The sequence below is a fragment of the Sebastes umbrosus genome, chromosome 4 (genome assembly GCF_015220745.1).
Source record: "Sebastes umbrosus isolate fSebUmb1 chromosome 4, fSebUmb1.pri, whole genome shotgun sequence".
Lineage (NCBI taxonomy): Eukaryota > Metazoa > Chordata > Actinopteri > Perciformes > Sebastidae > Sebastes > Sebastes umbrosus.
Window position 1 is genome coordinate 21,756,187 of NC_051272.1, and position 25,401 is coordinate 21,781,587.

Consider the following 25,401-nt stretch of genomic DNA (forward strand, 5'->3'; position numbering starts at 1 on the left):
ATTCTGGACCAAAGCGGTGGACAGACCAACCAAAAGTTTTTTTTTTCCTCCTCTCAAGCTCTTCGTTCTCTGACTCTACAGATCATTATGTTTTATACATTAGCAACAAGCACCTCTCCAAACCTCTGCAAATGTTTTGTCCAAAAATAAGATATCACTTTCCTGTTTTCCATGTGTAAACGAGTGCCGTCCTTTTCCTGGAAAGCTCTAAACTCTCTTGTTACCCATTTAGTGGATGTTTTAGAAAAGACTTCTTTTGGTCCATTCAGTTTGTAAGCCTTTGTGACTGTATATGGTGTCGGCCATTGTAAAAACTAAACTAATGACCGACTGCTCACTGTTGGTGGGCCCCTCTTCAGATTTGAAGATACAGATAACTAAACAAAGGGATGATGCTGAAGTGGCCCTCTTTATGACACTGCATAGTGTTACATGACCTCATAGGTACAAGACTGATCACGCTAGCTGTGGGACATGTTGCATGTATGTCGAATCAAAGTGAGGAGAGAAAACACACACATGATATAAAGTTTGATGTCAACTTGACTTTGTGAGTCATTTCACTGCCCAGCATTCTTTGGTGTGTAGAAGAAGATGGATGCATGGTTTGACATTTTCCACGTATCGCTTTCTTTCAGCATGTTCTCGAATGTCAAACAAATGAGCGTGCGTGTTGGATGAAGGTCTGTTTCCTTCACCACTGTCTTTAGACTAATTTTCAGTATATCAACAGGACCACCAACTGAAGATATCAAAGTCTAACAGCTGTGGGATCGGGATGACCCAACCATTGATTACGTATTGCAGAATTTGTACTATTCCTCCTGTTTACTCATAGAAATACAACTGTCGGATGCCTTTTTTATCTCTCAGTGTAGTTTGAGGATACTATAAATTTACAGTAGAGCATTACAGTTTATGGCCCTAAAACACAAACCAATATTTGAGCCTTGGGTTCCCTAAGCAGATTTTCAATGTTGTAATACAGAATTTGCTCTTAATGTAAATCTTTGTTCTACAACATACATTTCACAATGATTATATCTCAACAGTGAATTCTGAATCTGTACAAAGTTAATATTCTGTTTGTAATAGATGGGCAAATCTGGCCCATCACTGAATCACTAATTTCTTTAACGCATTAACGCAACTTGTGATTTTTTGGTTGTAGCAGGCTCCAATGTTATGCTAAATTTTGGTGAGGAAAAACTGTCATGGCCATTTTCAAAGGGTTCTCTTGACCTCTGACCTCAAGATATGTGAATGAAAATGGATTGTATGGGTACCTACGAGTCTCCCCTTTACAGACATGCCCACTTTATGATAATCACATGCAGTTTGGGACAAGTCATAGTCAAGTCAGCACACTGACACACTGACAGCTGCTGTTGCCTGTTGGCCTTGAGTTTGCCATGTTATGATTTGAGCATATTTGTTATGCTTAATGCAGTACCTGTGAGGGTTTCTGGACACTATTTGTCATTGTTTTGTGTCGTTAATTTATTTCCAATAATAAATATATATATAAGTGTTCATAAAGCAAGCATATTTGCCCACTTCCATGTTGATAAGACTATTAAATATTTGACAATTATATTATACACTTGATGATTAATCGCGATTAACTATGGACAATCATGCAATTACTCGCGATTAGATATTTTTTAATCGATTGACAGCCCTACATAATAGACATCTGATAAAAAAACTATGAAAATGTAAAACTATGCAAATCTTCAGTCAACACTGCATTCAGAGATATAATAGAAGAAATGCAACCATTTGATGTGTTTGACTGCATTGCAGCAGGTATTGCATCAATCAAATAGTGCATCTTTTGTTTTAAACAATCCAAAACTGACATCTCCTCCTAAATTGTAATCATTTGGGATATTTACCCATGAAGTTATGAGTGTAAAAAAGGAATACATGAGATCTATTTTCATTGGATTTACTGAGCCAAAGTGTCTGGAAGTATTTGTTGGTTTTATTTCCCTTCGTCCTCTAAGTGGGACAGAATTGCTCAACTTTCTGTAACCACACGTCAGAGTTCCCCTGCTCTGTATCTGTTGGCTGGAGTTACTGGAAGGCTTTCTTACAGACTTAAACCAAGGTGGTCAAAAGATGGTTGATGGCAGCTGCTTATTGTTCAGCTGGTAAATGTCACATGTAAGAAAAGAGATCATTTGATATGATAAAGGGTTTTTTATTGGAAATGATTTGGAATTGGCACTCAAGGCTAAAAGTGTTAACAGGATGCTACTCAAACCTTTAAGATGAATGATGTGGTTAATTCTTCAGCGAAAAGAAGTTGATATGGTATCTATACACTCAACTTATTCAAAGAGTTTATCTAGTTACACTCAATTATACATCTAATTTCTTGCTCTTTCGCCAGAGGTGTTCTGCAGATGTAGTGATTTTGCACAGGATTTTATGGTCTTATAGTATTGCATAAGTTAGCTTTGGGATCTGACCCCTATCAGTGCAGGCAAAAATACAGATTTAATTAGAGGATTTGGGTTGTAGATTGATTGGTGTAAACACACACTAAATTGTAGATTATATACTTTGGCAGCCTTATACTAGAATGATAATTTTCTCTATTTATGAATTTCACATGTACACTTCATCATGTCCGACGTCAGAGGGATGTCAGGGAGTTTCAGTCCACTAAACAATATCAGAGGGAGTTAAAGGTTCACTGATTATTATGATGAATGAGTGGTGCTATCATGTCTGTTCAGCCTCTACAATTCAAATAAAGCTGTCTTGTAAATTTGGCTGCCCACTTAATATATGGGCCTCCATCTCCATTCATGAAAAGAGGTGAGGTAGTTTGTTTATTCTTTGTTTGAACAGGTAGAACTTATTGATCAAGGAAACATATATAAACGGATTAGACTAATTAGGAAATCAATTAACAACACAAAACAATGACAAATAGTGTCCAGAAACCCTCATAGGTACTGCATCTAGCATAAAAAATATGCTCAAATCATAACATGGCAAACTCAAGCCCAACAGGCAACAACAGCTGTCAGTGTGTCAGTGTGCTGACTTGACTATGACTTGCCCCAAACTGCATGTGATTATCATAAAGTGAGCATGTCTGTAAAGGGGAGACTCGTGGAACCCATTTTCATTCACATATCTTAAAGTCAGAGGTCAAAGGACCCCTTTGAAAATGGCCATGCCTGTTTTTCCTCGCCAAAATTTACCGTAAGTTTGGAGCATTTTCAGCGTAGAGTTTCATATGATGTCATATGTTTCACTCTAGCTTTAAAACTGAGCCTGCTACAACCTCTGAAAGATCCATTGCGTTAATGCGTTAAAGAAATTAGTGGCGTTAAAACGGATTTGTGTTAACGCAGTGATAACTTTGATAGCCCTAAAAAAGATATATTTTTTTGCTACTTAAAATCTAACGAAATATTCAGTTTCAATCCTTATTTGTTGGCGTTTAGCCTTTCAATAACAACATTTTTACTGCGGTCTAAAACCTGTTTGCTCTCCTGCTTGACACACTTGTATTAACTGGGAGGTCTAGCAGCAATCTAACAGCACCATAATATACATTTATTTAACCACAATAACAAAAAATCTATTTCGGCTCTAACACTAGTAAATGAATTAAGTCGTTACAAAAAAAAGATCATAGTATGAATCTGCATTCGCTTGGCGAATCCGCCAAGACATCATCACTTTATTTATGTTGATGAAACTAATGAGTTCATTAAAAAAGATGATTTAATAAAAAAAACGAACTTATTTATATACACTGAATCCCTTTATTCAGATTGAGGATTTTGTTCGAGGATTTGTTTTTTTTTTAGGTTGATGATGTTGAGGGGGCTCAGGTTTTCTTAGACACAAGTAGGGGGGGCTTTAAGGAAAATAGGTTGAGAACCACTGGCCTAAAATACACCCAAATCTTCAAGTAGTCTGGTTTACTGGCAGAATTCGAGACAACAGATGAAACTGTACATATGTCTCGTTAGAAAAGCCAAATCTAATCAAATTATTTTTGCTTACTCGCTGGTAAGTGGTTTCGAGCAAAGACTGTATCGACATGTTTGGGTGGATTTCACATTTGGTGGCAAAACATACATCAGACAGAAAGAGAGAAAGCAGGAACTGAGAGAAACAGTTTGAGAGAGTCTGAAGTCAGAGATCAGGGAGGGGAGAGTGAGACGGAGGGAGAGAGCAGGAGTCAGGTTGAGGAGGAGGAGGGAGGCTGAGAGAGAAAGAGAGGGGAGCAGAGAGGCAGGCTTTGCCTTTTCTGGTAGTTAAAGTCGCTGAAAGAAGCAGCAGGAATTCTTTGTGCTGCAGAAGGGCTGAGATATAAACCAGACTGTAGAGGTTGATATATGAAGAGAGGGGAGACACCGCTGTTCATGGACTAAACTTCAGCTACTGCTAAAGGTATTGTAAACCAGCAGGATTTTAATGTTTCTACCTATGTCATGAAGCTGTCTTGGGTGGTCCCCTATACTTAGATGTGTTACTGATTTGGAGGTCATTTATGATTTGTTTTTTAAGCATGTTTTCTTTGTCACAGTGAGGGTTTGTTAGTTAGTATTAAACCCCACAAAGCTGTGAAGGATCCTACTGTACTCTGAAAAATGTGCCAAACACTGCAGCAATCAGAAGATTTTCCCAGGATGTATTTTGTCCTTGTGAAACATTGTATGAAACCCAAGATAAGCCAGTCGACGAGTGAGTGAGTGATTGACCGCCTGATTGTACTGAATTTATAGCACATGATTTGATATCGCAATTGTGTCTTTCAGTGAGAAAGTGAGGACAATTCTTGGGCATCATGGATGATGACTTTGACCGCCGCATGGAGCAGAGGAGGATGAGGAGAGAGCAGATGCGCGTCGACTCTGACAAGTGAGTGAACCTTCTGAGAACATATAAACAAATGTGCAAAAAAAACACATTTATGGACATGAACACTCAAACACCAGTTAAATTTAGTAGGAAAAAAAGTGGTTAAAATTTTACTAAATGCTATAAAAGGACACAACAACTTAAATTAAAGCCTCATTAGTTTTATCAGTGTTTGACTGTTTGACTCACAACTCAAACCTGATGTATATTTTCAACTTCGGTACACCATTTGATCTGCAGGAGCTTTTATAAACCACATGTGCAGTCGTTGCCAAAGTTATTGGACACCAGCTGCTCACAGAGAACTCCCATCCATACTTTGCAGTGAGGTTTAATCTAGTGGAAAAGACAGTTTTCTGTTTTTAAACCTGTATGGTTATAGGACAAACTTTACCGTAGTGCAACAAACCATTTAAGAGGTGTTGAAGAGTTTCAAAATACTCAAGATTTTTCTCCTCTAATCTTGCAAAGTCTTGGAGACAGATGCTCAGTGATCGAGGCTTACAGTTTGTGTTGTGTTTTAGCGTTCCTGCATGAGGGAGTTGTGAGTGCCTGTGTGTCTCCCAGTGGGCCGCCTACAGGTCTGAAAAGTGAAGCCAATGCTGAAGTGCCTTAAACTTGCATTCTTTATAACAGCCAGCAGGGGGCGACTCCTCTGGTTGCAAAAAGAAGTCTGATTGTATAGAAGTCTATGAGAAAATGAGCCTACTTCTCACTTGATTTATTACCTCGGTAAACATTGTAAACATGAGTTTATGGTCTCAATCGCTAGTTTCAAGTCTTCTTCAATACAGCATGACGTTCATTTAGTAAATTATGGTCCCATTTAGAGTCACATAGACCATAAAGCAGGGTATGCTTTAGGGCATGGCTACCTTGTGATTGACAGGTCGCTACCACGGCGTTATCCGGTCTGGGTGGTGTCTGTGTTTTCGTTTTACAACTTTAACCCTTTCACAGTGTGTTTTCAGTTCATGAACGTTAATTATCACCTTTTTGGTCGCCTGAAAATGTCTCATTCAGCGTTTGGTTTTACTCCACTCCACTTAGCTCCACCGTTTCGTGTCACTTCTGGTAAAAAAAAACAACAACATGGAAACAGCCAAATACCAAGATGGCCAAACTCGAGGCTTCAAAATGGCAGTCCACAAACCAATGGGTGACGTCACGGTGACTAAGTCTTCTCATATACATGTTTATGGTGTCTCCACATGAGCAGCAGAGTAGAGCAGACAGGACTTGGATGGCGCTCAGGCGATGACGGTTTAATGACCTCCACTGCCTTTTTCACTCATTAGGGAGTCAGTCGGCTGTGCTGCTGTTTGGATTAGGCTGTCGTCTCCCTCCGTCTCTTCTTTATGCTCAGATAAATATTACAATACTGTTAAAGAGTTATTGCTGACATCCACTCTGGTGGTGTAAAGTTGCAGGTTTGGCTCTGTGGATGAATCTCATAACACTATAAGAACAAAAGGAAAATGATCTATTGTGAGTATAAATGGGGGCAACTCAAACTGGAATGTCTTTAAAATTTGTATAAGGTACAATTCAAGTAGTTGAGCTCCAGTTTTTGTAACACGACTTTACCTGTCATGACCCCAGGTGAAGTGGAAACAAAAGGAGTAATCAGCACAATTGCTGACGCCTGTAGTCGTCAGATGCAGCTTGATTACAGAGCAACTTAACATTGGGATGCATCTTGATTATCAGAGCCTACAAACACTAAACTCTCAAGATTAATCAAACAGAAACAGAAATTGGATTTGATTGTTTTAGATCTGAAACCGCTTAGCAACCAATTTGTCTGTTTTTAGATTTCAGAAAATAGAAATGGGAACCATTTGAAATAGCTGGGTTGTTGTCACTTTCACTGGGACAGTTGAATACAACAGAGCTATTGTTAGCATTATAAGTAACACCTGCGCTTTTCCCACTATGGGATGTCAAAATGTCTGCTATACTATATATGAAAATGAGGATTGTATGTAAAAGTGACAGTTTCTACAGCAGTATTGCAATATATACATGCAGTGGCTCAATGTAGCAGTAAAAAGTGCAAACAGCAGTTATGTGTTATAATCCACAGCTGAAAATAGTCCCTAACACATAGACATTTTACTCCTATTTTGAGTGTTGTTGACTAAAAACTACCGTGCCCACCTGTTTTAGGAAAGCATTTAGCCTTTTTTTTTTTTTTATAAATAAGACTATATATTCAAGACCTTTTTTTGAGCTTGTTTGACACAGACAGAAAGTATTGAGACGGACTAACACACGGTCTTTTCATTGGATTTGTTAAAGACAACATCCTCAGTTTCATCTTTTACTGGATGATGGTGAAATTTGGCCATGACTAGATAGGATGTCGATACAGATATTGCTGACACTAACAATTATTTTCATTGTCGATTAATCTGTTGATTATTTTCTTGATTTATCGATTAGTTATTTGGTCTATAAAATGGTGAAAAATGTCGATCAGTATTTCCCAAAGCCCAAGATGACGTCCTCAAATGTCTTGTTTTGTCCACAACTCAAAGATATTAATTTTACTGTCATAAAGAAACCAGAAAATATTCACATTTAAGAAGCTGGAATCAGAGAATTTTGTCTTTTTTCTTCCTAAAAAATTACTCAAATCGATTACCAAAGTAGTGATTAATTTAATAGTTGACTAATTGATTAATCATTGCAGCTCTAAATACAATCAATCACAGCTCGACACTTTATTTTCTTCCAGTTCAGAAACCAGTTACTGTCATATCAGATGTCATACCAGAGTCCAGTGGAAAAAAAGGCATTCCTAGCAATTTTTCTCACAGTCCAGCAGCCAGCCCTGCCAGCAGTGCCAACCCAGCCAGCTCCTTTCTGCAGCAGCCCGAGGAAATGCTGCAGACGCTGGAATGTTTTGACTGCCATTTCTATTTCAGCATGAGATGGCCTGCTCTGAACGCTTCATACTCTGACAGTTTGTGTGGAGTTTTTAAGTCTCTTGTTAGCCAAGAAGATCTCTCATCATATTTCCCTCCATTTATTGTGTTATGTTTCACGTCCCTCCGGTTGCTCATCTGGAAATGTAACGGCAACATTTTGACTCTCACAGCAGGCCTCTAGCATGGAATAATATCTAATTGAATCACTTCCTCAATGATTTATCAGGGTGACCCATGCCATGCCAGGAAAACATATGCCTGAGGATTTGTTGGATTTCTGCCTCGATTGTTTCTGTTTTAGGGACTCTTGTGGTTCCCATCACCTCTTCCTCTCACGACATCTGTAAATCATTGTGTTGCGGATTCAGGAAGAGCAGAGGGAAATAATAGCCGTGCTCTATCAATGGGCCATTTCAAGCTTTCTCTGTGCCTCATAAAGCCTGGTAATGCTTGGAGAGATATAAGCCTGGCATGCTCAGAGGTCTCTGTGGGTGTACTCACAGTTGGATGAAGGTCAATGGCAGGATGTGAGCGAGATGAGGAGGATTGAAAGGGAACGACAGGAGTTTAAAGTTGTCTCATGTTGGTGATTTTCCTCCTCCAGCGCTGGCTCTGATTAAATAGGTTTCTTACATTAACAAATGCAAAGGGGGGTCTTTCCTTTGGAGAGCTCTTGATTTTTTTCTAGGTGACATTTTTATCTCAGACACATGTAAAATGTGTTTTTCTTATTATTTCTTAGTCTGTTTTCCCTCTGTTGTGGTATCTCCCATCTCCATCATGTCTTATGAGGTCAGCTTTAGACAGTGTGGCTTACGTCAGTGGTTCACAACCTAAATGTGTGGGCCTGAGGGGTCATCAGATACTGCCGTTACACAAAATAATGTGTATATTTTAGATTTTTCTCAATTTTTTCCCCCATGTGAAATAATGGATAATTTCAGCTGTTCAGGCCTCCAAAAATCCTTAAAATAAATGAACTTATCACATCTCATGTCCACACTGAGGTCATAACACAAGCAGATCCTATTTCCAATACATATTTCCAATAACTTTTAATCAGTGGTGGAAGAAATACTCTGATTTGTTTTACTTTACTTATAGTAAGTAGAAATACCATAGCCTGAAAATATTACATTTCAAATAAAAGTCTTGAATTCACAATGTTACTTAAGTAAAAGTACAAAAGAGTCATCAGCAAAATGTAATAAAATTATGAAAAATAAAATACTCATTATGCAGAATGACTCCTTCCACAGTGTTATATAATCATAGAATATTATATTGTTCTGTTTTTATCATTAACAAATACACGTAGGAGCTCTTTAATGTTATAGTTTGTCAATGTGGAGCCAATTTTTGATATACTTTGTGTACTACTGGGTAGATTAGTAGTATAGTACTGCATCATATCATGTAATCTGATCATTTAAAACTAACTAGTAAGTATAAGTGTTAAGTAAATGTAGTGGAGTAAAAAGTACAATATTTACATTTGAGATGTAGTGAAATAGAAGTAAAAAGTAACACAAAATGGAAATACTCAAGTAAAACACAAGTATGTCAATTCTCGGATACAAATGTCGCTAATTTTCTGGTGATATTAAAATGTGTAATCATGAATGCAAATACTTGAGAGTTACATTTAATCTATTTGATATCCAGTTAGGGTAAATTGTTGCTACTTGAAATGCATTAGTCATATATTAACTACCACTCAAAAACATAACAATAGGTATATAACTAAAACAAAACTATAAGTGAAGGTTTAACTTCCCATAGTGGGATTTCAGTAGTCTCATTAGAGTAAAAACACAAACACATTAACTATGTACTATGTATCTGTATGTGTGATATTTCAGGCCGGGATGCACCAACGAGGACGATGATGAGGAAGCTCGGGAGCAAAGGAGACGTGCGAGGGAGGAGAGGAAGAAGATGATGAAGGACTCAGAAGAGCCCGAAACCACTGATGTGATCGACACTAACAGGTACAATGTAGACCAAGTCTCTGGGTAGAAAGCAGACAAGGGACAAAAAGTGTCTCCCTATAACACTGCGTGGGACAAATGAGGAAAACAAGAGGGCAAGATTTATAAGCAGAGGTCGAAGTACTCAGATATTTACTACTACTACTAATACAACAGTGTAGAAATACTCTGTTACAAGCAAATGTCCTGCATTCAAAATCTTACTGAAGTACAAAAGTATCAGCATCAATATAGCTATACTTAAAGTACCCAAAGTAAAAGTATTCATTTTGCAGAATAATATATATTATATTGTATTATAATTATTGTTGCAGTCATATAAAAAACTATTTTATATTACTATATTATTGTCATGATGCTCAACCAAAACTGCATAAATTAACTGCATGATAGACAATAGTGAAGACAGCAGCAGGGGAAATAAACACTTTTGTTTCTTTTAATCAAATGCAATTTGTCCATTCAGATTAAGACACCTTGAGAAAAAACATTATCCACAACAGCACAAGTATACATTTTTAAATTTTGGTATTGATAATCACCTCCAGCCACACACAGAAAGATCCAATCAGAGTTAGATGTGGGTCAATCATACTTGATTGGGCAAAATGTTTAATTGCGATGGAAATTTGGAGATTCAACATTCATTTTCAGTATTTTTAAGCGGATTTCATGTGTGTTACAGTGTGACGGAGACCACAACCGTTACTGCTGAAGGTGCAGATGATGACCAGGCTTTGCTGGAGCGCCTGGCGAAGAGGGAGGAGCGCCGGCAGCAGAGAATGAAGGAAGCCATGGAGAGACAGAAGGAGTTAGGCACCACCAACGGCACAGAAGAAGGTTTGGAAGAGCAGTCCTCTATCAGCAGCGGCAGACAGCGACATACAGAGGAAGAGGAGGAGAAGAAGGAGGAGGAGAAACCAGCCCAAGAGGACACCAACTCCTGGAGAAAAGAGGCAGAGGATAAGAAGGAAGATGAGAAGGTAAAGTGAAGATCTCAGATGTAGAGTAAGACTGTTGGGGGTGAGATTATTCTGTTCTCGCTTAAGTTTTTTTTTTCCCACCAGGAATCTGTTGAGGAATCAAGAACAGCGAGCACAAGAAATGAGGTATGGTCTCTTATCTTTCTGCCAACTTTATTATGTTGATTTACATGCATACATTGACACAAAACTTAATCTTATAGGAGGAGATGGAGGAGAAGGCCGCAGCAACAGAAGAAGAGGTCCAGCAGCCTGATTTAGGAAAGGAAGATGTTCCTGATGTTGACAAGGAGGAAGAAGAGAGGAAGAGGAAAGAGGAAGAACAGGAGAGGCAGCAAAAAGAAATGGAAGAAAAGCTGAGGATAGAAGAGGAAGAAAGACAAAAAAAGGAAATGGGGGAAAAACTCAAGAAAGAGGAAGAAGAAAGGCAGCTAAAGGAGGAGGAGGACAGGAAGAAGAGTGCAGCGGAGGAAAAACAACAAAAGGAAATGGAAGAGAGATTGAAAAAAGAGGAAAAAGAAAAACAGAAAAAGGATGAGGAGGAAAAAATGAAAAAAGAAGAGGGGGAAAAACAGAAAAGGCAGATGGAAGAGAAACAGAGGAAAGAGGAGGAGGACAAACTAAAAAAGGAGACGGAGCAAAAGAAGAAGAAGGAAGAGGAAGAAAAACACCAGAAAGAGCTGAAAGAGAAGAAGAAAAAGGAGGAGGAAGAAAAGCTGAAGAAGAAAGACCTGGAAGAGAAGAAGAAGAAAGAAGAAGAGGACAAGCGGAAGAAGGAGGCTGATGAGAAGAAGAAAAAAGAGGAAGAGGACAAGCGCAAAAAGAAAGAGTTGGAAGAGAAGAAGAAGAAAGAGGAGGTATTGATGTGATTTATTACATAACAGAGAGAATACATTTATAATGTAACACAAGTCCTTAGTTCTTCAGATTAAGTGACCACATTTGATCTGTCCAGGCTGTGTTCTCCTAGATATTTGCTGTATGACACGGTTTTGCGGTGTGGTCGCGGATCACTGAGCAGTCACAGCCTTTTGTTTGTTACTTGGATGAAAGAGGTGGTGGCATCAAGGATGTCAGTGTTTACATCTGTGTTGCATTCACTGCCAGTCGTTTGATTGCAACAGTGTTTTAATGGCTTTTTTTGTGGGTTTTCTACATGATGTGTTTTGACTTGAGTCTGCTGTTTTTAATAATTTTCTTCCATTTGTGTCTTCTGTTTTAAAGGAGGAGAAACCGAAGAGATTTGGATTCAAGGAAAAGGTTGAATAAATTTGTCCAATAAATGTATATTTAATATTCTTTTTAAATATCAAAGATGTAAGTAGAAACAAGTAGTTGTTTAACTTTTTCCCCCCCTTTTTGCCAGAATGAACCAACCAAACAGAACGGAGGGCTCTTTGAGAACAAACTGAAGAAAACAGAGAAGACATCAAGGTAAAGTCATCATTTTCAACTTGTCAGTATATACTCTGAGGAACACACAAGTTTGTAAACATGTATATTGATGATTAAATAAATTGCTTGTGTCTGTGTGCAGGGACAATGTTCCCTCCACCAAGGCAGACGACGCCGAGCGGCAGGAGGCCGAGCGTAAACTCCAGGAGTTGAAGCGCCGGCGAAACGATGCAGAGAGCGAGGACTTTGAGAAGATGAAGCAGAAGCAGCAGGACGCAGAGGCCGAGCTGGAGGAGCTGAAGGGGAAGAGAGAGGAGAGGAGGAAGGTCCTGGAGGATGAGGAGAAGCAGAAGAAACAGGTGATGGAGGACAAGAAAGCCAAAGACCAGGTGAGGATCGACTTTACATCCAGGGATTCACTATATCAGTGAAATGTTCCACAGTGTGAAATCTATTTTCTCATTTTTGACAGCAAATTGTTGTTTTCGTCACAGGAGGAGAGGAAGAGGATGAAGGAGGAGATAGAGAAAAGGAGGGCGGAGGCTGCAGAGAAGAAGAAGCAGAAGGATGAAGAGTCTACAAAACCTGTCTTCGCTATCAGTCCCAAAGGCTCCTCAAAGGTGAGTTTTGGAGCAGAGGTTCAAACATCTTGGAGTTGTTCTAGACGGTTTCCGACACAACAAATGACATAAAATAACATTTGTCATGAACAAATTCAATTTTTCGATGCTCTGCTGGTTCGATACACCGGCAGACCACGGTAGTCTGTATTCGTCATTCAAAAAGAGAAACCGGTAGACCGAGGACTGTGGATGTACAAGCCGTTGTTATGATACGTACATGAAACAAAGCGCTGTTTGACGACCATTTTCACACCACTCTCACTCACCACTTAGCTTCATTCCAGATGGCCATGTCGCTGTGAAAAATATCCGTGTATTGGAATGATCAGATGAGATGAAGATGAAAAATAAGAAGAGCCTTCTGTGTTTTTCCTCTTGACTTTACTCGTTAGCTTGCTTTCCTCACTTCCGTTTCAATTCGGTTCAACATGTTTAATTGGCCGAAAAAGTTCTGACACGAGCGGACTACAGCCAATGGGGACATCACAGTACCAGAAATCTAGTAGTCGATACCAATAACAGTGAATTTACACGATTCTCAATACCAATTCGAGACCACGGTAAAAAAAACAATAAATCCAATGTAATTCAACACGCAGTCCTTTATTAAAACATGTGAACATTACAAAAAACAGATGCATGTAGCCTTTAAGTAATAAATAAAAAGAAACGTCTATTAACATTGCAAAACAGAACAGTGGCATGTAGCCTTCAAGTATTTACAACAAACAATATTGTCTGGAGGTCTGTCTTTGAGGTGCTTTGCTAAATTGGAAGTATTTCCTCCTTTGGAAAGAAAAGTACGACGGTACCGTTACTGCACCGCATACTGTTTTTTGTGAATCTATTATTACTCCTTGTAAATCCCCCTCGAAGGCAAAGTACTTCCATACCCGACTCTTGCTATTTGTTTTCTCAACGAGTTGAGGCGGAGGTAGCGCTGCATCAGCTGCCATCGTTCACGTCTCGTGTTGGTTATTTTTTTCCCGTGCTGTTACGGCGTTCTTCTTAATCCTTCATTTCACGGCAGATGAGAACACTTGTAAGCGTATACTGCCACCATTAGATCTGGAAGAATCGCATCTCCAGTACCTCCGCTCCGGTACCAAATGACCATTACAGGCATCGTTCGGTACCTTTGGTACCGAAGAAAACACATTTTTAGAATTTTGGTACCGAGTTGGTACCGAAGTATCGGTTCTCGTGACATGCCTGGAGCCAACTATGCGGGACACATCGCAAAAACAAGGCTGGCAGGCGCTCACCGACGACCCCAAACTGTCCGGCGGCCGACCGTCGGCTTGGTGAGTCGGGGCCTTGGCCTAAAAGCTGATAATGGGAGAAACAGCCTGGAACAGCCTTTGCACAGAGCCAGAAATAGCCCTGCTCTGTACAAAGGTAACAACATCCACCTACCAGCACCTCTAAAGCTCCTTAAGTCTTTTTCACCGTGAGGTTTCCAGGCAACAAGCGGCCAAGAACTGTGCCAAGAAATAGTTCAGCACATAACCCCCTTAAACCCACAATATGTTGTTTTTGTACAGATTAAATAAACAAGATATAACACTTAATGATCCTTAAAGGTGCTGGGAGGTGTATTTTGTTACCTTTGGACAGAGCCACGCTAGCTGTTTCCCTTCATTTCCAGTCTTTATGCTAAGCTAAGCTAGCCTGCCACTGGCTGGAGCCTCATATTTAACAGACATCGGTATCCATATCTTCTCATCTAACTCTCAGAAAGAAAGGGTATTTCCCAAATATTCAAGCTATTCCATTAAGCATTGCTACCAGCTTGTCTTTATAGTTTATAACATCTGTTTATATTTGTTATCTCCAGATGTGAGACATGGTTTGTGGTCTAATGTGGTTGTTTGTTTTTCTGTTCCCATTTCAGCTCCTCTGATATTAGCCAAACTGTATATTGTTAGTTGACAAGAATAAAAAAAGATATGAGCTGGCGTCTGCTCTGTACTCAAATATGGCTATTTCTGTACAAGACCATGACTTGGTAATTTTCTGGAGTATTTTTGGAGGAATGCTGAGAGTTGTGTGCGTGTAACTCTGCACGTACATATAATTCATCTTGACCAGCCGTACTCAGTGTGTGTGTGTGTGTGTGTGTGAGCAGTGTTTATGTGTATATCCTGGCTCCCTGACAGCTAAACTCTCCAGTTCAATCAGTCAGGCACCGAGTACAGAGAGACCTTCCCAGGGACCGACTGGTCTGCCTCTCAGTGAGGTCGTCTTGGAGACAGGATGGAAGCCAGGACAGCTTGACCGTGTCAGTATTTATTTGTGCATGTCGACAGACTGGTTTATAACCTTAAACTATGCTGTTTTGTACAGATCGGGGCAAAGGCAGAATTCTTGAGCAAATCAGCCCAGAAAAGGTGAGTCATGAAAGGTATTTTATAGTAAAATTAAAGTAAACACTCTTAAATTGGTGAGCCGCCCTAATGTTTCCATGTGTTGTTCATCCACACAGCACCGGAGCCAGAGCGTCTCACACTCCAATTGTCTCCAAGATCGGCAACAGACTGGAACAGTACACCTCTGCCCTCCAGGTGAGACTCAATATGCACCATCTTCAGCCCTGGTGGAAGAAGTACTCAAATCCTTTAGTTACGTAAAAGTACAAATACAACAATGTAAAACTACTCCATTACATATAAAAGCATACAAAATCAAAGTACAGAAGTATTACCAAAAACTAAAAGTACTTATTTTGCAAAAAAAGTAAATTATAAGACTGTTAGAGAGGAAATCTGTCTTTGGTGGAACTGATAAAAACTCATAGACATCTTAAACATGACAAGAGGTCAAACCAGACACTGCTGTTTTTGTTTGTGTTACAATGCATTTGTATTTTACATGCTTATTATATGTTTTAATGTAAAAGCTTAACCGGTAAAGTAATTAGTAACTATAGCTGTCACATAAAAGTTGTAGTGAAAAATGTCAATATTTGCCTCTGAAATGTAGTATAAAGTAACACAAAATGGAAATACTCAAGTACAAATATGTCAAAATATTACTGGATTAAAAGTTACTTTCCACCAGTGATCCTCAATCAATGAAGTGCTGTTTCTGCCCATGTAAAAATAGTTAAATCCATCCTCTACTTCCACAGGGAAACAAAGACGTCAAATCTCCAGCAAAGGCTCCGATGGTAGATATTCCTTCCGGAGGAGCACGCAGCATCAAGAGCATGTGGGAGAAAGGCAATGTTGGCAGCTCCTCTGAAAGCCCAAGTCCAAGTCCTGCCAACAAGGTGAGAGAGAAAGAGAGCAAGAACAAAGCACAGAGAGATTTACTGATTTGTGATTTGAGTATTTGAGACGTCTCTGTTTCCCAGGATTTGGCTGGTATCAAAGGAGGTGTGACCGGACGTGTCAACAGTTGGATGGCGAAGCCTCCAGAGGCGGAGAAGACAGCAGCACCTGCAGCAGCAGCAGCAGCAGCAGCAACACCAGCAACAGCAAAGCCAGCAGTAAGGCCTGATAAATCCACACACATACACACTATTGTAAATTAGACACCAGTGTTAACTCAATAGAGTAATCCCTTGATATCCTGCTCACGCTAATGTCCTGATTTGCACATCAACATGCCAGCCTTTGTTGGCTGCAGCCAGTTATATATCTGAGCTCCAAGGCTGGAGAATGTTTCTGCCTGGAGTCTAGTGACACCTCATGGACAGTTTACTTCACAACATCTGCTACCAAAGACCCAACAACCCTCTGGGTATTATTCTATACATGATGTGAACGTTTTTAATGTATGCATTTAGGCCTAAACCTGTGGGAAATCATTGGATAGAAGAATAATATTACTCTCATTGTTGGACAACAGTCCAACCACAAAGCGCTGAGCAGCAGCTATGTACAGTATGTGTCAGGTGGCTGAATGCCAACGTGCCTCATCGCACAGCCGTTTCCACACCCCTCCATACATCAATCACATATCCTCTGAAGTTATTTCAAGATTATATTACAGTCCATAAAACCCATAAACCATACAGTACTTTCAAACAGTCATCTTTTATGTTGGACTCACTTTAAGCCCAAAAACTATATATTTAAATCTCACTGTGGCTCCATATTTAAAGTCTCCTTCAGGCAAGGGTAAAAGGTCATATCCCTTCACATTTGCCTCACACAGAGACATTATTATTCTATTTCACAACACTGACAAAACAGGTAAGTAGAAGTTGATTAATTTGGTTTATTTATTATCATATGGCACTGATAAAAAAACATTTATGTGTACTTGGTGGACACTGTGTCCCTTTTCTTAAAGTAGGACACCAGCTGCTAATCTTACCAGGTATTCTGGAGACATTACACTATGTCTGCATGCAGTAGCAATGCTGGATGATGTGTGACAATGTCCTAATGTGAAATTTACGAGCAAGATATCTTTGGTGTCAAACGTCTTAGCCAGCAGAGTAGTGGTTGTAACCTTGGCCTCACTTATACGCCAACATCTCCCCCTGATGGGATGAAGCTGTACAGCAAACTGTTGTCTGACGTCTGTATTCTCTTTTATATGTTTACTCTGTTGTTTAATCCTCTTCTGCCTTTATTTCCTCCTTCCTCCAATTGCACTCCTTTTCTCAGCTTTCCTCACTCAAACCTCTCCTGTTGTTCTTTGCCTACTCTTCAAACTGGTAAAGGTACCATTTTGCATACATTTCACCGTAACTACCACTAATATAGAATCCTAATAAATACTAAACAATTGCATAAAAAGTAATTAAGGAATGGAAAGTAATTAAGTATATACACACCAGTACTATAGTGTATTTTTGAGGTACTTCACTTGAGTATTATACTTCTACTCTGCTACATTTCAGAGAGAAATGTTGTAATTTTTATTCGAGTACATTTGTTTGAGAGCTTTAGTTACTTTGCAGATTCAGATTATCAATCCAAATAATTAACAAATAAATAGTGATTTATTATTATAGATTAATCCACCCACCAGTGTATAGTGGTTAAAATTAACCTTGCCTTTAACAGCTGCAACAATAAAGGTGCTAAATGCGAGATTGGGAGCATTTCTATTGCCTCCGCACGGCTCTCAACATGGCGATGGCTGACGCTTGATTTATGATTGCCGCATCCACAAGGGCTGTGAGAGTCCGCACGGCCAAAGTGACGTCACACCATCAGACATGTCACTTCGCGGGGGTCCGTGCGGCTGGTTTTCGCCTGTCCGTGCACATCCAACATTTTCTAACTGCGCGGACGAGGATGGGTGGAGAAAATAGAGAACTTTGTGGAGCTGCTGATGGTAGAAGTGAGGAATAACCACAAGGAGAAACCTGCGCAGAGTATAAAAGATCCAAATGTTTCCTTGTCAGGATTCCACGTCGGCTAATGTCCATGTGACCGTCCATGCGGAAAGTACAATGAAAAAAGTGTTGAGGGGGAACCGGAGGGTGGGTACTACACTTCCGCGACTACTCCGTTGGTCGGGACGCCGTTATCAGCTGCCGTATGAGAGCAGTGCAGAGTGGCGGCCGTGAGCTAGCTAATGGGGCACACTCACATGCACGAACATGCACTGAAGGCATGTGCGGGCGGCCTGGCTATGCCAACAAAGCGAGGAGAAGCTCAGATTACAACATACAGAGAGGTCGAGAGACTTCATTCTCTGCTCAGGTAGACATTACTCTTCTCCATCTTTCATAGCAAATAGTTCTTTGATGCTATATTATTGCTCTGGATATCGTATAAAGCACCTTTAATGCATCAATAATTGCAATCCAATTATATGTATATGTATATATATGCATAATGAGTACCTACTTGTACTTGAGTACTAACATAATGAGTGTGTTTTGATACTTTAAGTAGATTTTGCTGCTAATACATGTACTCTTAATCAAGTACATTTTTGAACGTAGGGCTTTTACTTGTAGCAGAGTATTTCTACACTGTTGTGTTGGTACTTGTGCTTCAGTAAAAGATCAGACTACTTCTTCCACGACGGCATCAGTCTAATAGGCTGATTGTTGGTCTTATTTGTGACAGGATGTGAAACCAGGTGACATCGGTAACAAGCGTGGCATGTGGGAAACCAAGAAGAGCTCTGCGCCTGCCAAGGTACTGTTGTACACACACACACACCTACTGTGAAGGAGGGGAGATGTTAATGTTTTAAAGGCTCTTCAGTGACGTGCTCCTGTTTGTTTGTTTCATTTAGTGAAGGGTGAAAGGTAATTTATGGCGACAACACTCAATGCACGTTCCACCTACACAGAGTGATTGACCTTTGTAGTGTTTACACTGTCATGCTGTCTCTCAACACGCATATGATTGGGATCAGTGTTGCCAGATTGGCCAGTATTCGCCCATTTGGGCTTCCTTTTCTTTTAAATTTGCAGGTACATTTTTTTGAGTAGGTTGTGATCATTTAGGTGATTTTCTGCCAAAAAAAATGTCACTTCAGTCAGCAATAACCGGTAACTGATGATCGTCAAAACTATCATAATTCTGTGATAAAAGATTTGTAAATGCTTCTGTTCATATAAGTAGAATCTTTTAATGTTTAATGTAAAATTATCTAAAAGACCTAAATTTTATTTAACTTTATCACTCCTATTATTTATCAGTATAAATAAAATAAATTTAGAATAATTAAAGATTTGGCTATACTTTTCTGATGATAGTTCGGGTTTTAGGCTCTGATTGGGCTTCTTTTTGTCAGTCCAATCTGGCAACACTGTTGATGTTGTTTGTTTCTCAGTTCAGTCAATTCAAAAGGTGAACATATAATTCAATAACAATCGGTATACGTGATTTTTCAGTAAGTGACTGTGTATATTAGGGGGACGGGGCAGGTTATGTATTTCTTTCTATTTGCTGAAGGGAGGGTAGTCTAAATTTTTAGGGCAAGCCAAGGAGGGTCTATTAATTTTTTATTTTCCACATTTTCAGTAAAGTTGCATCAAAAAAATGTTTTTTTTGTGCAGCAGGTCATAAAAGGCATGTTCGGTCATATGCAGATGACACCCATAGGCGCAGTTTGAACTTTAAGGTTGGGGGTTCACAAAAAAATCTAGAGGGAATGTTATGTGAAGTTGAAATGAGGAGTTATCTTATACGATACCTCCTCATTTCATACAAACACTTCAATAAGCTGAGAGCTGGCTGGAGGGAGATCACCTGAAAGTTTACTGAGGCTGTATTGTTTGTCATTTACATAAAATATCGCAGTATAAAACCTTTGTTTTCTGTTAAAAAAAACACAAATGTCGCAAGAGAGCAAGTAGTCTACTACTCACCCATCTTTTAAGTGGTTACGTCTCCAGTCTGATCTTGACCGCACAGCTATTTAACGGTGTGTGGCCAGAGAGTGTCCGATGTTATTAGGCTATAAATAAATAAAAATACCACAAATCTATCTTCTTATCTTGTTGGTTTCTTATTCTGTCAATATGAATACACAACAAGGTGGATATTATTCATCACTATAATAAATTATTAGTTCTACACTATTATAAAAACAATATAGATGCATTTCTAGGGGGTTCAGTGAGCCCCCTGAACCAACTCAAACCGTGCCTGTGATGACACCATCTTAAATTCTTTATGCACTTTTAGTTTTTTATAGTAAACTAATTGTGCCAGTTCAGTACTGTATGTTATAATAACATGTATAACAAAATAATGCAAATAATAATATACTATTTTCTGAAAAATTAGTCAAGGGGTGGAGCCAAAGAAATAATGAACACTGGGGGAAGCCCTTGTTTTTTTGTAAAGTGAAACATAAAGTCAGCCCCCTCCCATACCCTAATAATGCTCATACAGTCCCTAACTCATTAATCTGTATGCAATCATTATCTTTTGTTAAAAGAAGGATGTATTAAAAACTTCTCTTTGAGTTGGCTGAACTGAAGTTGAATTACTGATTTTGATGCGATGAAGGAGATGGCTGCCATCGGTGTGGATTTCTGTTTTTCCCCTTCTCCCCCCTCTCCCATACATACTGTATATTATGTGGATCATTAGTTCCCACACTGGGTTTGAGGACATAAATAGTATTCCTTGGCTCTGTTGTGGTTGTTCATTTGGAACATGGATTACTTTCATACATGGATGTGATCTATATGTTGTTGCAGGACGTTTTGGCTGCACTGTGCACAGCTTTAGGAGGATATTATGATTGAGTGCATGTGGTTATGTTTGAGTGCCGTGTATGATGTATTTTTTAAAGTCTGGAGTGCTTTAAAAATACTCTTTGATGGATTTCACTTAATTTCTTTTGCTGTGAGAGTTTTTGTACATCCAACTTTGAGCATGTTTTATATAGTATGTTATACTTTATATTTACCACATCCACCACTCTCACTGCCTCTCTATATATCCACAGATGAAACAAAGCCTTATTTTTTATTTTTTATTAGGATCCCCATTTACTTCAATGAAGCAAAAGCTGTTAATCCCAGAATAATTTGAGGAATTGTTTCAACACCATCAGATGATCACATTAGGCAATACTAAATAGGTGGTAAACCGTTTTTCCTCTTTCCTTTATTTCTTTCTTGTTCCTTCAATCCTTTTTGTTTACAGGTGGCACTTGGAGGCAAGAGCAAGTTTCGCTAATGGTAAGTTTCTTAAGTGACTGTAAAACTAAGTACATTTACTCAAGGACTGTACTTCTGTACTTGAGAATTTTCCATTTTTATCTACTTTATACTTTTACTTCACGACACACCAGCAGAAAATATTGTACTTTACTGAATCACATTAATCCGACAGCTACACTTTCTCTCGAGGCAGTGCTTTATGTTTAACTAAAGTGTACACCTTGACCAGCTGCAACATTAAAATGCTGCGTATGTTATATAAACTGAAAGGACTTACTTTAAAGTAATAGTTTGACATTGTAGGAAACACTTATTCACTTTCTTGCCAAAAGTTAGATGAGAGGATCAATACCACTACCGTCTACGAGATTGGTATCGATCTTCTCATCTAACTCTCGGCAAGAAAGCAAATAAGCGTATTCCAAAATGCAAATTTTGGAGGTCTTTTAGGCTACTAGTAGTGAAGTATCATTACATCGGGGTATTTCTACTTTTAATTAATTAAACGAGCTGAATACTTCTTCCACCACTGACTGTAAATGTGCACATACTACATGTTAAACCCGGGTTTATCTAGATCAGCCCTGGATGAAGCAGAGTTTAGATGAAATGTCTCCGTCCTTCAAACCATTTTCTAGACGAGAGGGGGGGGCAGCTCATGACTGATTTATAGCCTCTGTGGACTCACAACCACGACAGTACAACCCACCAATCCTCCCTTTGTGCCAGAGTAGCTGCTCATTGTAAATCAAATCTGCTGCTGGAGATGTTTTGGCTCAGCTTTGTGGCACCGTGGTCTATATTTAAAAAAAGACCCTCAGCCCGACCTTGTGTCCCAGTATAAAGAACCTTCCAGACTCCTGGGATGGCTGTCGTGTCTTTGCAGTGCACTGTTCACCCGGTGCCACCTGGACTGTCCAATGCCACGGTGTTGGCGAGTTGTTAAGCATACCAGAGTGCAGCTGCTTGATTTTCACAGTACAACTGACTGCTGGGGAGGATTACTAAGCGTTTTAGCAACAAATCGGGCTCAGATCACTGGGCTTATTCACTCAGTGCTAACGATAAAGACCTAACATGTATCCCTGCAGTCTGTAGGGAGTTAAAATGTGCATTCATCATGAAAAAAATACATTAAACATCCGCTGTTGTTGGAATAGTAAAGCTCCCTACTGCGGGACTAATAAAGGAATATCTTATCTTATCTTATCTTATCTTATCTTTCTTCTTCATGTTCAAAAGTCACATTTCTTCTGACAAGCCGCCGAAGCTTAAGCAAGAGCGTGAACAATAGGAATGGAAAAGTGTTTGTCGAGTGTCAGCTCCCGACTCTAAATAGCAATCCTCGTTTGTATCCGCCCGCGTCTTCATCAGAAATAGACCGCCGAGGAATGAAGTAAAGGGCAAATGTGTGTATGTGTCAGCGATGCTAGAACTGACTCTGATGTACAAACACATAAAGAAGTATAGATGTAAAAACACTGATTAACAACCCTGAGGCTAATCTTGTTTAACACCTAGTAAACGTTGACAGGTTATTTGCAGTTTTAAATACACCATTGATGCATACATTGACTAATATATCTTTAATGTCTCTCTCTATTAGCAGGCGTAAGACCCCTAACCATTGACATCCCCATTTAAATCAAGCCTCACCTGACCAAACACAAGGCTCTGCTACTGTATGTGCATCCATTTCCCTTCAGCGTCCCTGTTTTTCGCATGAAGTTCACACCGGAGTGAGGAAAAGACAAGGGACCAGGATGAGTGACTCCAGCATCAACTTCTCCAGAGATTTGTTTCCTCAAAAGTTTCAAAATATTGATGTTTTCATCATTTTTTACCAAAAAATTCAAAGATGTCTTAAGGTTTTCAGGACAAAGTACCCCATATTTTATGCTTAATATAATGGATTGTGTAGTAAACATCTGTTTAATCAAGGTTACACATTTCAGATGGCTGTCAAGACGCTTAAATGTTATATTGCTTTCAAGTATTGTCATATAGCTTAAACCCAATAATAAGCATTTGTGTTTTATTGTCATGCACACTCACTGGTTTTTGGGATGATAGTCACTGTTTTGACTCCATGTGATAACCGAGGCTGTTTAATGTCCATCTCACCGCTTGCATTTGAATTGTTAGAGTGTACTGCCACTGAGCTGGATGTTGGGTGATTAGCCTGTACATAATAGAGTAATTTCATAAGTCGGTACCACTTTCTAATAAGGCATAAAGGGTTTATAAACAGCAGGTTTATGGGTTGCCAGGTTGTGAAAAATCCCTTTGTGAAGTTGTAACTACAATTCTAATGTTGTGGCTCTGGGGATGGAAATGTCGGTCAATCTGTTGGTCCACGGAATCTGTTGGATTGCATTGCCACAAAGTTTGGTACAGACATCCATGGTGCCCAGAGGATGAATCCTAATGACTTTGGTGATACTCTGACTTTTCATCTAGCGCCACCAACTGGTCAAACATTTCACTTACTGTATCCAGTGAAATATCTCAAATTCTACAGGATGGATTTCACACAAAATTGAGTGAAATGTCTTGATAAATGTTGAATGGATTGCTATGAAATTTGGTACACACAATCATTTTTCCCTCAGGATGAATTGTAATGCTTTAGGTGATCCCCCAACCTTTCATTTAGCGTCATCATCAGCTCAGAATTTTAATTTATCCAATACTTAAAGGTGCTAAATTCGAGGTCCAGAGCGTCAATATAGCAGCAAACAACTATTTATTGTAAAGATATAGAGGAGTAATGTCTACCTGAGCAGAGAATGAAGTTACTCTCCCTCTGTGTCTGTTATAATCCGAGCTTGTCTGTGCTTTGTAACTGCGCTGGGCCGGCCGCGCGTGCTTTTAGTGCATGTTCATTTATTTGAGCGTGCCCCACTGGCTAGCTCACAGCCGCTGCTCTGCACTGCTCTCATACGGCAGTTACAGCTGATTACGCTGTCCTGAGCAATGGCGCCATTGCAGAAGTGTAGCACCGCAATGTTGAGAGCCGTTGAGAGAAGAAATGCTCCCAATCTCGTATTTAGCGCCTTAAGTTTATGATCAAATAGCTGCAAAAATAACATTCCCATCAACAGCAGCTGTACTGTACTATTATTTAGTGCTAATTAGCAAATGTTAACTTGCTACAGAAGTACAGCATCACAGAGCAGCTCACATGGCTGGAGACTGTTAGTGCTGTTTGCTCTTTAATTAATCAGAAAGACTGTTTGACCTCTGACCTCCTGGCAAAGCTTTGCAAAGTTAATTTATCAACAATTTATTAACATTCACAAGCTGGATGGATTATTATAAAAAAGAAACAACTCTTTATTAATGCCTTGATAACTGCAGACTTGATGGCTTACTAGAAAATGAGAACCTTTAGTTACAAAGTTTATAAACCCCTTATAAAGTGTGCCTTATTATAAAGTGGTACCCATAAATCCATCACCTCAGAGATAACATCAGTGGCACATTCAGCCCAGGACTGCAGCCAGAGTAACACAATGTGCAAGCAGTTCAACGTTTCTGACAACAACATATGGGTTTGTTACCTTTTTCTGGCTTTTGTTAACTGTGGCAGTTTGAAAATCACATTATTATGTAATATAAACACGAACAACGTCTATGAATACGTGTTAAGGCGAGTATCCACTGTAACAACTGTTCAGTGACCAAATGCAATTCTATTTAACAGGCAGTCTTGCTTTTCTATCATCAGTTTACATCACAAACTTCACAGTTTAATTGCATTTCATCGCAGCGATAAAGGTCTATAAGACAATGGCAATATGCACTCTGTAATTAAGTTTAAATTGTACCCTGGTGTTTCTCTCAGTCAGCAGTGCACATGAGTTGAATCCTGCCAAAATGGATTGCCAGATGGATTGCTTCGTTTGAATGTTTGAAGTTATTGTTTGTACTTGCTTCAGCAATAAAAAAAAGAAAGAAGTATAATAGTTATGTTGCTTT

General features: G+C 39.3%; 1 protein-coding gene across 1 annotated transcript; it reads left to right on the forward strand.

The window, feature by feature from the left end:
• Positions 1 to 4,222: 4,222 nt before the first annotated feature.
• Positions 4,223 to 25,386, forward strand: cald1b (caldesmon 1b). Its single transcript, XM_037768446.1, has 15 exons — positions 4,223 to 4,425; positions 4,794 to 4,896; positions 9,692 to 9,820; positions 10,506 to 10,803; positions 11,214 to 11,337; positions 12,186 to 12,237; positions 12,341 to 12,587; positions 12,693 to 12,818; positions 15,168 to 15,211; positions 15,307 to 15,385; positions 15,952 to 16,092; positions 16,177 to 16,311; positions 18,860 to 18,931; positions 21,404 to 21,438; positions 23,027 to 25,386. The coding sequence occupies exons 2-14, from the start codon at positions 4,823 to 4,825 to the stop codon at positions 21,434 to 21,436; spliced, it is 1,554 nt and encodes a 517-aa protein (XP_037624374.1). The 5' UTR covers positions 4,223 to 4,425; positions 4,794 to 4,822; the 3' UTR covers positions 21,437 to 21,438; positions 23,027 to 25,386.
• The last annotated feature ends 15 nt before the right edge of the window (positions 25,387 to 25,401 follow it).